Genomic DNA, 14,313 nt, shown 5'->3' on the forward strand with positions numbered 1-14,313 from the left:
ATGATTATGGCACAGCCCAAAAGAGGTGTATGGCATGTGTACACCAGATGTTTAATTTTTTTATTCTGGCCAGAGTGTCCTTTTAACATGAAAAAGCTTACCATGGCTTAATGGACTATAACAATGAGCTAAGAACACAACATTTCTCCCACATCCTTCTGGATGTTACCCTGTATAGTGCCAAAAGAATAACAAAAGAAAACCCAAAGAAAAACTATTTGTCCTTCTGGTCAAACCCATTATACAAATACAATTTAACATGGCTTAATGTACTGAAACACCAAATTTCCCTTAAGATTTAATGCTCACGTATACTAGTAGTAAGGGTAAAGAAAAAGGGGGAAAAAATGGTATTCTTGGTGTTTAAGGCTTGTTTGAAGGCCTGAGCGATTTTTTCTCTTTTTTTTTTTAATTTAAATAAAAGACACTACTGTAGCATGTAAACTCTGATAAAGTTATAAAATGTAATGTTTATTTTCAATTCCATAGAATCCAGCCTGGTTTGAACTGATTATGACTACCCAGACATTTCTTTCCTTTTAAATACAGAACTGACAATCTGAACAATCTTAAAGTCTTAAAGGTACAGTAAAAAGAAAAAAAAAGAAAAAATGCCTAATTCTAAGGGATAAAGAGAGATTGGAAATCGGAAAAGTACATTTTGACATTTTTTTGTTACAGACATAAACACAACTGTCATAGGAGGACCTTTAAAAAAAATCAGTGTCTTACTTTTCATGCCAGTCAGGTGGAGCCCACGGCTCAAATTCTTTCCCATCACCAACAAAATACGTGTTCACAAACAGCCTCAGATCAGAAGCAGGAACGGTCCCATTCGGAAACCTCCATGTTAGATTGGAGAAGGCATCTAAAACAACCTCTACATGCAAATTGGAGTGAAGACCAACAGTGAGATCAGCAGAATGAGAATGCAATGTTAAATGAGAGGTCAAAAACAGAAGACCAAAGCAAACACAGTAGGGAAGGGAGGGCCACGACCTAGCGCATTCTGAGTTTTGTAAGCTCTGTTTAGCATTCCTGCTGTTTATGAACAATTCAACCAAAAGAGTGAGTGCCTATTTTACAACTTTGCCTATAAGTGGGGTTGATTACAACAGATTGAGGGGCTAGTTGTAACAGTCACTATACAATTCTGGTAAATATATGCAAACACATATTTATTCCAGGCCTGTGCTGGTTGAAAAAGGCAAGTTTTGCAACCTGAATGTGTTGAAACATGCAATAAAATCAATATGACTAGCCAAAAAACACTCAGAGTCATATGTGTATTTTTCACTACAAAGTAAAACAGCAAATATCAGCATGGTGAAATTGAAATATACCATTTATAGAACATTTTTCATACATTGTAATGCTGCTGTATATCTAAACCTGTGGAGGGTATACTTTACCATGGCTACCTCTTGCTGAAAGATAATTATACGGTTCAAAATGGTGCTATATATCAGCCATCACGTGGGTGATCCAACTAATTATGTGTGAATTATGTGGCTTATATATACACACAACTCATTAATCAAAAACCATTTACAGTAAGACACAAAAGTCTGAACACTCCAAATTACATGTTTTGTTTGATTTCTAAGTGAAAACAAATGGGCACATCCTTTACAAGAAACAAACTAAAACATGGCAGTAAACATGACTGATTTTAACATATTGGAAAAAATAAAAACATTAACATAAAATGAGCCATAACTTTTGTATATGGCACATTTTATGTTTCTTCCACTATGGTAAATTAATTTAAATAAACTGCAATTGTGCATTAAAATATGCAGAAGTGTGACTGATTTTCATTTAGAAAATTAATAAAACATTTAACAAAACAAAGCTATTTGATGGGGCACCCAAACTTTTTGCATACAACTGTCATTATCATGCTCCAAAAACAGGGTAAATCTTGAAAAATATAATTTGATTGCTGTCCAATTTCATATGATATTTCTATGGGAATGCATGAGGTTGACTAAAATCATGTCTTACTTGTTTAACTACAAAAAAAGTCTATAATACAATTTATACTGTGTTAGGTTGTGCCTTAGCTCTTCTCACCAGGGGCTGCAGTCAGCTTCATATCCACAAAGGCCTTGTTGTCATCAAACAGTTTTGCTGTCTGCACTTGTCTTAAGAGCTCTCCAGTGCAGTAGATCTTACTAGTAGACACACACACATACATACACACACACACAGACACAGATATCGAACAGGTGGAGAAGAGACAGAAGCAAGCCAGCTAGTCTGTACACCTACAGACCTTTTCAGTAAGCAGCTCTGCTTTGGCAAGGGCTCAGAGTTCATTCTTGCTGAAACTGATCAGCAGTATTATCATTCCAGAGGTCAGTATTAAAGAGAGGACCATCTGTGGTTAATTCTGTAATTAACTATGAACATCAAGTGCTTCTATGAAGCCTTCGTTACACTGTGATATTGCCTAAGCAACAACAGCAATGGTTTTCTTTGGCAGCTTGGCTAGATTCCATCCAGTAAAGGAGCATTTTTCCTGCTCTGAAACACCTCATTCTATTAATAAGCCTCTACTGAGTCCAACTGGGTGTGTAAGAACAGAGAAAACTCTAAATTATGTGAGGCAGTGGTACTTCAGGACCAGGATTAAGAGCCACTGCTCTAAATCAAACATGCTCAGCCAGGCTTCATGAAGGTGGATAGCGATTAGCCAAGGCAGAACAAGCTTTAGCCTTGCAGCAGGGGACAGTTTTCCACATTTCACCACAGTGTAAGCAGTTACCTCAGTGGCCTCATCTAGGTTTTATTGTTGTTGTTTGATTCAATTATGATATGGCAGAATGTTGTCTTAGAAAGACATCACTGCTGAGCTTTCTTCCAAAAAGCAGAGAAAGTGGAAACTTAAAATTTAACCACTCTACCAACATACTGTAATTTATTTAATTTGTATATATTTATTTTATGCATAAAAATCAGAGACCACCCTATAATTATATATATATATATATATATAATTTTATATATATATATATATATATATATATATATAGTGTGTGTGTGTGTGTGTATGTATTATGTATATATTAACAGAACATTATACGCATCACAAAAAACTAAATATATAACATCAAATTGTGATAGGAGACTTATACACAGATGTTCAAAGAAATCTACATGGACATTTTTCCACAATTCTAAAGTTAAGTCTTAGAAGTTGGTTGCATTTCCTGCTTCTCACAATACAATAAATGTAAACCCAAATGCAAATTTAGACTCATCAGACTGTAAGCAATCTAAACCAGCCATTAGGGGTGTACTTTGTGTACTTCTGGTGCCGGTCCCAAGCCCGGATAAATGGTGAGGGTTGCGTCAGGAAGGGCATCCGGCGTAAAAAACTTGTGCCAAAACTATCATGCGGATCACAAACATGATTGCCATACCGGATCGGTCAAGGCCCGGGTTAACAACGACCGCCTCCGGTGCTGTTGACCAGCACGGTGCTGGTGATAATTGGACTACTGTAGGTCGAAGACCATCAAAGAGCAGAGGAGGAAGGCGGGTTAGAAGGCAGCGAGAGAGAAGGAAAGGCAGGAGTGTGGAGGTTAGAGTAGGGACTCTGAACATGGGGATAATGACTGGTAAAGGCAGAGACCTTGCAGACATGATGGAGAGAAGGAAGGTAGATATTCTGTGTGTCCAGGAGACCAGATGGAAAGGAAGCAAGGCCAGGAACATTGGAGGTGGATTCAAACTGTTCTATCATGGTGTAAAGAGAAAGAGAAATGGAGTTGGGATAATCCTAAAGAAACAGCATGTGAAAAGTGTTCTGGATGTAAAGAGGGTGTCAGACAGGATCATGAGCCTGAAGTTGGAGGTTGATGGTGTAATTTTGAATGTGGTCAGTTAATATGCACCACAGGTTGGTTGTCAGTTTGAGGAGAAAGAGGAATTTTGGAGTAAGATGGATGAAGTGGTAGACGGTGTCCCTAGAGAGGAGAGATTAGTGATTGGTGCAGACTTCAATGGACATGTTGGCGAAGGGAACAGAGGGGATGAAGAGGTGCTGGGTATGTATGGTGTGAAAGACAGAAATGCGGAAGGTCAGATGGTTGTAGATTTTGCAAAGAGAATGGAAATGGCTGTGGTGAACACGTATTTTCAGAAGAGGGAAGAACACAGGGTGACATACAAGAGTGGAGGGAGGTGCACACAGGTGGATTATATCCTTAGCAGGAGATGCCACCTAAAGGAGATTGGAGATTGTAAAGTGGTGCCAGGGGAAAGTGTAGCAAGGCAGCATAGGGTGGTTGTCTGTAGAATGAGATTAGAAACAAAGAAGAGGAAGAGAGTGAAGACAGAGCCAAAGATTAGATGGTGGAAGCTGAAGGAGGAGGATGATTGCAGGCAGTTCAGGGAAAAATTGCAACAGGCCCTTGGGGGCAGTGAGGAGCTACCTGAGGACTGGGAAACTACAGCTAAGGTGGTGAGAGAAACTGGCAAAAATGTGTTGGGTGTTTCGTCTGGTCAGAGGAAAGAAGACAATGAAAGTTGCTGGTGGAATGAGGAAGTCCAGGAGAGTATTCAGAAGAAGAAGGCAGCTAAGAAAAAAGTAGGCAGGAGTACTGTGAGGCTAAAAGAATGGTGGCAAAGGCAAAGGCTCAGGGATGTGAATGAGAGGGAGGCAGGTGGAAAGGTGAAGATGCAAGGAGTAGAGGTTGTAAAGGTGGATGACGTCAAATATCTTGGGTCAACCATCCAGAGCAATGGACAGTGTAGAAAAGAGGTGAAGAAGAGGTTGCAGGCAGGATGGAGTGGGTGGAGACGGGTGTCAGGGCTGATGTGTGACAGAAGGATAGCAGCAAGAGTGAAAGGGAAGGTTTACAAGACAGTAGTGCATCCTGCTATGATGTATGGTTTGGAGACTGGCTCTGTCTAAAAGACAGGAGGCTGAGCTGGAGGTGGCTGAGATTTTCGTTGGGAGTGACAAGGATGGACAAGATTAGAAATGAGCAGATCAGAGGGACAGTGAAGGTGGAGCAGTTTGGAGATAAAGCGAGAGAGGCCAGGTTGAGATAGTTTGGACATGTGTTGAGGAGGAATAGTGGATATATTGGTCAAAGAATGTTGGAGATGGAGCTGCCGGGTAGAAGGAGAAGAGGTACACCTCAGAGAAGGTTTATGGATGTAGTGAAGGTGGACATGGAGATGGTTGGTGTAAAAGTAGAGGAGGCAGTGGATAGGGAAAGATGGAGGCAGATGATCCGCTGTTGCGACCCCTAAAGGGAGCAGCCGAAAGAAGAAGAAGAGACTGTAAGCAATCTGGGGATCTTGACCACCAAACTATAAATTTTTTGGGGGGATCTTGCCCTTCCAACCATAGGTTATTAAATGCTATTTTAAAAGAATCAGAGATATAATCATTACAGAAGTTACAGTGTGTAGATGTTCTTTTGTGCCTAGAGCTTATCTGTGATGGTCAAAAATGTTGAGCTCGAGGGAACTATCAGAGTCAGGCTCTACTCCAACACACACACACACCTATACAAAAACCTATCCACGCATAGATTAGAGGGGCAACTATCACTCCAAATGACGACATTTCGATGCTTATTGGCGATGAGGGTCTGTCTGGTGGGGGTTATTAGTAAGATTAGAGGTTTCTGTGCCTGGAGGCTATCTTTATGATGTTTATAGGCTGTTTCTATCAAAATAACGGAGGAGATGTCACGTGCAACTTTAGGGTCCAATAAGTCTGCACATTCAACACACACACATACATCCAATAAGTCTACGCATCATACACACACACACACACACACACACACCTTTTACCCCAATAGATTACATTTCATCTTTAGCTTTAGGTAGTATAAAAATCAGGTATTACAATGTTCTTAGGTGTATTACAATGTATGTTTCCTGAGTGTGCAGTTGGGTCGTTCATCTCTGTAGGCCCTGACAAAGAGTGCTTGTCTCTCTAGCTAATGCTGATTGGGTGAAAGAGGTCACTTTAGACATGCAGGGTTGTTATAAATTCTTTTGGTAAAAACTTAGCAGTTAATTCGGGCATTAGCACGGGGAGTTGAAACTGGGAGAGATAAGCGGGAACTCATTGTCTTCGGAGATGGGAGAAAGAGTGAACTCGAGTCCACACTCAGGTTTACTGGGGAGATGGGTCCTCTTAAGGCTCTCAATCCTTTTTTTTTTTATTCACTTTTATTAAACTTTTCATGTTTAGCATAATTTTTCTGTCTTGATTTCTATTTTTCATATTTTCTCCATTATCATAAAAACTGTTTTGTTCAGCGCTTTTTCCCCCAATAAACTGGCAAAAATCCTTTTGGACGCCGGTTGGGTTTCTTTTTTTTTTTTTTTTTTTTTTACACCACAACGGACATTCTTACAAGACCATAAAAACTTACTCCACATTTCAGGTGTCCAATTTTGGTGTTCTAATGCAAATTTTCTTCTTTTTTGTTTGTTTCCTTTTCTAAGTAACAGCTTCTTGACAGCTACACATTCTTTCAGATACATAGCATTGAGTTAGTGGAAGGACGGACAGAAATTTTATTTAAAAAAAAAAATTAATCAAGATAGTAGTTTCATTTCCTCCTGTCTCAAATATATGAATTCTTTAAGCACTGTTTATTAGCTGGTTTAAGTTTTGGTGATCAAGCAAGTCTTGCATTGTTGTTAGATTTAATATCACTCACCGTATAATTTTCTGTTAAAAATGTCTCTTTTAAAAACACTGAAAAAATGTATCACTTTAAGTGAACGGCCATTTTGACCAATAATTGAATAAATGAAAGGGTGGTCTCGGACTTTTGAACAGTAATGTAGATAAGTAGATATATCAAGAAAGAGAATGTCTTGCCTCCAAACAGTAATTGTCCTTTCCCCTGAACTCTTTTTTGTTGTATAGTTTTTAGCTCTCCAGACACTCTCTGCCCTTTTTCTTCATATTTCTAAACATCATTCCATTTACTGAAATTTATTGCTGTGAAATGCTTTTCACAAAACAGTAGTGGAAAAGTGAAGTGAACATAGTTTAAAAAGGACCGGCCAAAGTTGGCTCATAATTGTTTGATTTGGCCTGCCAGAAAGCTTTCCTAATCCCACCTCCTCACTAAACTAGAGATTAAAGATATGTTTATATTCATAACGTTTCAATGGTTACTCTTTTTAAACAATTTTTTTAACACCCAGAACTGCAACTCATTCAGTGCGTTGTGGACAAGAAGTGCGCTCCAGTAGGTGGCGCCAAAGCCAACATCTATGGAGAGAGGAAATCAGATTAGTGTTGCCCCTCTATCGACTTTTTATTTTTAATTGACTAGCGACAAATCTAGCGACTTTTTCTGGTGTTACTGGAGACTTTTGGAGACTCTGAGGTGAACACACATGCTCTTCTGTCACTGTCCTCAGCGAGCGCTACCGTGAGTCCCGTCCCACAGCACTGACAGTACTCAGTCTCATAGTCAGAACACCCACACCGCTCCACGCCCACACTGCAAATGAACTGCGCATGCCCAAAGCCGCCGCTGATACCACCCCTATTTATATAGATAAAATATAAAGATAAGATAAAAGATAAAAAACTGGAAAAAAAACCTGAAAGAAAACAAAAAAACTAAGTAAGTCTGCCAAAATCTCTCTTTTAAGGTCACTTTGCCGTCCCAAGCCCGGATAAAGGAGCAAGGTTGAGCGTAGAGTAGCAGCTCCACCGCACATAACAGTCTTTTGATTGAATTTGATATGCTAACATTTAACAACACAGGACAAAAATGATTTATGTAATGTGGGTCTAGACAAAGCATTAAGTTATTTTGAGAAGTGACAACCTTTTTCAAAGGCAAAAAAAAAAATCAGAAGAAGTTCATTTATTCAGAGTTCATTTGTAGTTCTAACATATTTAGGGTGTTTTTTACTCCCTTTTTTCTCTCACATCGTTGTTCCTTTATTCTACAGCTTCAAATACACGCAAATTGACGATTATGCTACTTCTACGACAGCCAATAACTACTGTCCTTACTGAGGAGTTAGCAACACTGGATGGCATCAGGGACACTGCGTTATTACAGAAAATAAAGAGGCGGAGTCTTGAGTTTCGCTCTGAAGCACATGTGAAATCTCGCCTAAATTAGATTGGCAAAGAAATCCAAAACATTAATTTCTAGTTTTTCCAGGGTGTGAAAATTTGTAAATTCTATAGCCTACATTTCAATCCTGAGCAAGACGCCATAGAAGACACCGGTAAAGCTAAAGTTAGCTCGCTAGCAAACGCAAGTATCCTGTTCCTTGCTATAGGTTAGATAACGCTATCTGACCCAGTTCAGTATGTGAACATACTGTGCTTAGATAGAATGTCTAAGCATTGGCAAAAAGAGGATATTTGGACACATCTGCACGTGAGAATGGAAACTTACCTGTCGCAGGGAGGGGGGAGAACAGCTTCATAAGAGCTGAAGATGAACAAGAAGATACCTACAGACAGCCGGCACATCTTCTCAAAATCAAAACACGAGTACTTCCCACTTCGCAGCAAGGAGATACCCGTCAAGCCCAGATCGGGTGCGTTTAGACTGCACGGAGCACCAGAGCACAGCCAATCAAACATATCTTTGAATCACGCCAGTTTATAATCCTGGGATAATTAACTTTGTCCAGGAAGCAGATGATTTACGGCTTTTTTGCGCTTCTGTATCTGCTCGGACAGAAGTAAGAATTGTGTAAAGGGAAAACTCCACAGATTTTTCAAAAAGTCTATATAATTAATAGTTGAGATGTTAACTAACAACGTCAAAGAGTGTGGTTTGGTGTGAAATGCTCCGTTCTTGTTTATAAAGTTTTGGTTTAAAATATATTTTACTCAATCAGATACACTTTGTCTGATAATGGACTCTGACACTGCATGTCAATCTTTAACACATCTTTAGGGAAGCAAGGGAAATCTTGCTTATTCATGCTCATTGTAAATGAAATAGCTCATTATAAAACCTGATTATGTAAGACCGATATAATAACGCTAACAAAAGTCATTAAGACAATAAAACTATACAATCCTCTGCCATAAATATGACCTCCGTTTGTCTCAGTGGAAACTGCTTCAAGCAAAACATTGACGTGTATGGATTATGGCAAGTGCTTAAACTCCTTCTGTATTAAATTCCCATAACATAGGTTCATCCTAGATGACACTGGCACAATGTCAAACACTGAGCAAAGCTCTTAAATATGACACAGGAGGTCCAGATTGCAAGTGCATGGTCAACATGCTTGCCCCTACATGCTGCAATAAGATTTCCAAATCACTACATGATTAGCTGGACTTTAATTGTATTTGGGGGTAGCATTTATTAAAAAAAATATTTTTTTTATATATATATATATATATATATAAAAATAAAAAAATTAAATAAAAATAATAATTCAGCACTAAAGTCATGACACTCCATTACTCTAATAAGGAAGCAGTGTCCATTAAAGTTGGGTTCATTGACACCATTATACCATCAACAACTCATTCCCCAGAACAGGCGATTGCTTATTAACCAATATTTTTTAGTAGGGCTATTGAGAATTTCCTTTTACAAGGCCTCCCTGCTTGAGCAAAGAAAAAGTACACTGCTACCTTACTTTACCAGGGAAGAACTGTTCAGTAGTGGTAATAGGAATCCGATGCCTGAAGCATGTAACACAAGCTACATCACAGAACACCGGTTGTAAGTTTCTAATGTCCAAAACCTTTTTTTTTAATAAATGCATGGTGGAAGTGTGTAGAAATATTGGTAATACAGCAAATAAAATAGCTAACTGCTGAAATCATAACCCCTGGTTCCTAGTCACCACTGTAAACAAGCATGCAACAGTGAACCTCCTGACAATATTTTTTTTTTTTTTTTTTTTTAAAGTTAGCTCAGCTACTGGTCTACACAGAAGCTTTGAAAAAAAAAAAATCTGAAATGCCCCAAGGCAACATGGTTGAAGGCAAAGGTATTTTAAAGTTTGTGCATATAACTATGTTCAGTAACAGTTGACTACACTGATTGAAAGTAACTTCATCTTGACTCACTTTGGCAAGGCTATGTAAGCCTGATATTTTAAACAGTAAGAATAACTACTTTAAGAAGGTCTGTTAATACATTGACATCAAACCAACCACAACATAACAGAATTTCAGTGAGCTTTATTCAAAACAAAACTTCCAATTATTCATGAACCATTTTTTTTGTAAAGCATCACTGCCCAAGGTTGCCAATTCAAAAAATAAAAAAAATAAGCCAAAACAGTCCAATTTGTTAGTCATACATGGAAGTGTCAATTGTTTGACCAATCATTACAGAGGGGGAAAAAAAAAAAGGCAGTTTTTTTTTAATAACTGATTTTCCATCCCATTACTCCAATTTGTGGCTTCAAGTGTTCATTTTCTTTTCCTATTAACATTTTAAACCCACCCCTCAAAAGTGACCCCACCCAAACTGATGAATCTTTATCAAGGTCCTACATCCCTTCCAAAATCAGGGGCTGTAGCCAAGGCTTGCTTTAGAGTAGAGGTGTCGCACTCCTATGCAGGAAGGCCACAGTACTGCAGCACAAGATGAAAGACATCCCTGCTTTAGAGCAAAAAACCAAAAAGATGCATCAGGGCAGCAGTTTCCCCTCCCCAACCACCCAAAATTTAAGGGGAAAAAAACAAAAACAAAAAAACCCTGTAGAATGAGCTCGAGATCGTTAATGTGTTGGACTGCTCAAAAACGCAACTGAGCACTTGGCGAGACGCTCTCCAGCTCAAACTTTAAAAAAAAAAAAAACCCTATGGTGAAGGCCAGAATCATAACCCCACTACGCGCAGTCTATGGCCGATGACATGGCCTAATTTGTACGTTGGAATGCCATGTTCTCCATAGCAAATGCAAAAGTTAAAAAAAAAAATAAATTTAAAAAAAAAAAAAAAAAAAAAAAAAAAAAAAAAAAAAAAAGGCAGCTGCCAAATTGCCTTGTTGACTCCCATTCACTCTTCTAGAGTCACACGGAACTCCTTTGTGTTTAAGTACCCTGCCCAAAAATAACCAATTGAATTAATAGGAGAGCCGCATGTATATCAGGGCCACTGTAGAAGAGAGAATGAGGGTCCAGATTCAATCCACGTCACTATTGGGTGCTGCAAGCTTCAAGAGGATGTCACTAAAACAGCAATTCCTCTTACATGTGTCCAAGTACCTCCTTATCCAACGCTTTTTTTTTTGCTTTTGATGTGCAACAGCGAAGCTACAAGCATAGTTGCAACACCCTACAGCAGACAAGGCTGAACCACAAAAATGTCTCACCTTTACTTATATCCTTACTGGGGACCCCAAAGACCATGCTATGCTGCCAACTACAACTTAGTGCTGTCAGCAGACATCAACAATGGTAAATGGAGAGTAACAATAATACCACAAAATAAATACTTGCTCCCATGTTTCCCCTCCCAAAAAATTTAACTCAACCTCCAGATTCAAAAGCAGTTAAGGGCAAATATCTCCTAAGCAAGCCCCAATCAACTCAGTAATATGTTTACCCCTACATCATTCAATTCTTTTAGTGTTTAAGTAGGGCAATTACAAATTGCAATACACAGAAACAAAATATTTTGGTTATCAGCACCCACCATGTTCTCCCATACTCAGAACCACCCACCCCCACCCCTCTAAACAGTTCAACCCCTAGCAGGCAAGTGCAGTGCAATCAGTGTTGTTGCCCAGCCCCAGAACTTAAGTCCAAACTTAAGTGCAGCCCACACTGCTAAAAGGTGTGGATTTTGTTTTAAAAGTCTCTGCAGCATCTTGTGAAAACCACACCGAGATAGCTGGCCACCTTGCAATGCACTTAAAGATCACCATTCTTTATCGCTACATGTCAATTCTTGTTGTGGGATTGTGTCTTTTTTTTGTTTTTCCTTCTGAATGGTGATCTATGCAAACTTCTCTCCAAAGCGCCTTCTTCCACACCTCAAAGCATCATGTACCAGTGCCGTTGGCAGTGAACACAGATCATTGTAACAGTTACATCTATCAAGGTGATTTCTCACAAAATTTCCAATTAAAGCTGCACTGCAGCAAGAAGCATTACTACATGATGCAAATGTTTTCACCTCTTACGATCTGAGTCACTCTGACTAGAGTGCCTAGCGAGTGCCTTGTTACGCTGACTTACAAGCAAAGGCTGGAGAGAAACTTGTTTTGCTCAAAATCAACATCTAGTTGAGCTACACAATACCAAGATGAGGTGCCCATAAACACTGGTGATGGGATAATTTAAGATCAAGGCCAAATAATTGACGTGCCTTTTTGAAATGGCACAAGGGGGGGTTGGGGGCAATAAGTTTACACAATAATTAGGGCTTATTTACAACTAAAACTCCATGCCAATACTTATGCCAAAAATAAATAGTTAATTTTTTTACAACAAAATATCTGACATATCACCAACTTTAATCCTGGCCTTTTTAGTAACTTTTTTGTTCAACAGGAACAGGAGGGAGAAAGAAGGGGAGAGAGAGGAAAAAAAAAAAAAAAAAAAAAAAAAAAAAAAAAAAAGGCCTTCCAGTGCTGACACCACATCTTGGATGCTTCTCACAACCATCCAGCCTTTTAGCTTGCTTTAAGACGACCCATTAAAAATGAAATGAAGTATTTACAAAAGTTTACAATGTGCCAAAACCACTTCTGGTGGCACATCTATGACAAGTAGCCACCACACAGGGAAAAAAACTGCACAGGAACATGAATGAAGAGAGGTGCCAATATTTCCACATTCGTCTGACTGGGGAATCATCATGGCCAGAGATAAAGGCTGGTGAGTCTCTAGTCAAGTCTCTCGTAGTGTTGAAGCACTGAAGACAAAGGGAGAGTCTGGGTCTCTAGAAGCAACATGTTCCATGAGAAAATGAAGGCGCCACTGAAGGTATTTTTAGGGACTTATGAAAGATCACAAAAACATTAAGTCCCACTTTAAACAGTCAGTCAACACCCACTTCAAGAGGAAAGGTTACTTCCCCCCACACCATGCATCAGATAAATCTACTTGGTCCATTATCTACATCAAACCAAAAACTCAGCTGGGGATGAGTAATGAATCCTCTGAAAACAAAAGTACACAGCAGGGTACCAAAACTTGGCAAGTGCAGGATGAGCAGAGTGCGATCCAGAAAGAATTATTACTTTTGAACAAGTTTGACTGCTTGTTAAGGCACTTGATACAAATTAACTAAACATGGGGGGGGGGGGGGGAGAAAAAAAAAAAAAAAAAAAAAAAAAAAAGCACTGCTGCAGAGTCAGATGGAAAGAGCTGGGTGGGCAGGCAATGAACAGGTAGGCGGTAAGTAGTCACATGCTTCCTCGATTGACAAAATCAGCTTCTATTGTCCCCTTTTACCCTTCTCTCACGAGTGCTTTAAAATCTTCAGAACATGAAGTGGTGCAGCAGTCCTTTCAAGGGCCATGATTTTTCCCCATTAAATGGCCCGTTTCAATCAAAAATCCTTTTGGTGGCACAAAATTTAAAAAAAAAAAAAAAAAAAAAAAAAAAAAAAAAAAAAAAAAAAAAGAGGAAGACAGAATGAAGAGAACTGAAAAAGAACCAAGAAAAAAAAAAGCCAATATAGGAAAATGGGGACTAACCAGGGGAGGGGAAAAAAGGGGGTTGGGGAGTCCCCAAGACAGCAAGGAAGCGTAGGAGTTGAAAGCAGGGGACATGTGTGACTGGTGTTCTGCAATAAAGATTGAGAGATCAATTAGAACCATTTCACGATGGATCAAATCAGCATTTAATAACGGCAGGGGGGATGGATCACTAATATGCTTTCTAGCCATCAACACCCCACAAGCCTGCACTTGCAGATCTACTGCAGTACAGGCATCTTTCAACACAACTCACCAGAAACAAGGAGTCACAGCAAATAAAATCTCCCCTGAATAAAATGAGCTTAAGACTCATTTTATATGTCAATAAAAATGCATAATCAATGACTGCCACCATAAGGAAGGGTTCTCACCTGCTCACGGTTTCACCTCCTCACTGCTCTCACTGTGATACTCTGCCACATACAAGCTCTTGTCAATGCTGCTAGGAATGGGCTTGATCTCAGTGCCCAGCTGCTCCTCAATGCCCTTCAGGTTAAAGCGGTCATCATAGGTGATCAGATTAATGGCCAGACCCAAGTGTCCAAAACGACCTGAGGCAGACAAAGTTAAATTTAACAGCATCACTAATATGCACCTACCACCTTTCTGTGCTACACTCAAGGGAACTAGTCTCTCAACTTCAGAAGGTCCAGAATCT

The 14,313-nt window shown here is 39.2% G+C and overlaps 2 protein-coding genes across 5 annotated transcripts in view; both read right to left on the bottom strand.

Moving 5' to 3' along the window:
* Positions 1 to 8,590, bottom strand: part of treh (trehalase (brush-border membrane glycoprotein)) — a 32,572-nt gene extending 23,982 nt beyond the window's left edge. For 3 of the 4 annotated variants that reach the window (XM_037540097.1, XM_037540095.1, XM_037540094.1), the window contains exons 1-3: positions 8,418 to 8,590; positions 2,077 to 2,177; positions 733 to 880 (exon numbers count right to left, since the gene is read on the bottom strand). In XM_037540097.1, the coding sequence (XP_037395994.1) occupies positions 733 to 880; positions 2,077 to 2,177; positions 8,418 to 8,494 (326 nt within the window). In that variant the 5' untranslated portion in view covers positions 8,495 to 8,590. The remainder of the gene's footprint in view (positions 1 to 732; positions 881 to 2,076; positions 2,178 to 8,417) is intronic. The other variant, XM_037540096.1, reaches the window with a different exon arrangement.
* Positions 8,591 to 13,606: 5,016 nt separating this feature from the next.
* Positions 13,607 to 14,313, bottom strand: part of ddx6 (DEAD (Asp-Glu-Ala-Asp) box helicase 6) — a 12,174-nt gene continuing 11,467 nt past the window's right edge. Inside the window, exons 14-15 of the mRNA XM_017687939.2 lie at positions 14,027 to 14,206; positions 13,607 to 13,741 (exon numbers count right to left, since the gene is read on the bottom strand). Of these exons, the coding sequence (XP_017543428.2) occupies positions 14,031 to 14,206 (176 nt within the window). The 3' untranslated portion in view covers positions 13,607 to 13,741; positions 14,027 to 14,030. The remainder of the gene's footprint in view (positions 13,742 to 14,026; positions 14,207 to 14,313) is intronic.

Source organism: Pygocentrus nattereri, chromosome 7, assembly GCF_015220715.1.
Source record: "Pygocentrus nattereri isolate fPygNat1 chromosome 7, fPygNat1.pri, whole genome shotgun sequence".
NCBI classification, from domain to species: domain Eukaryota; kingdom Metazoa; phylum Chordata; class Actinopteri; order Characiformes; family Serrasalmidae; genus Pygocentrus; species Pygocentrus nattereri.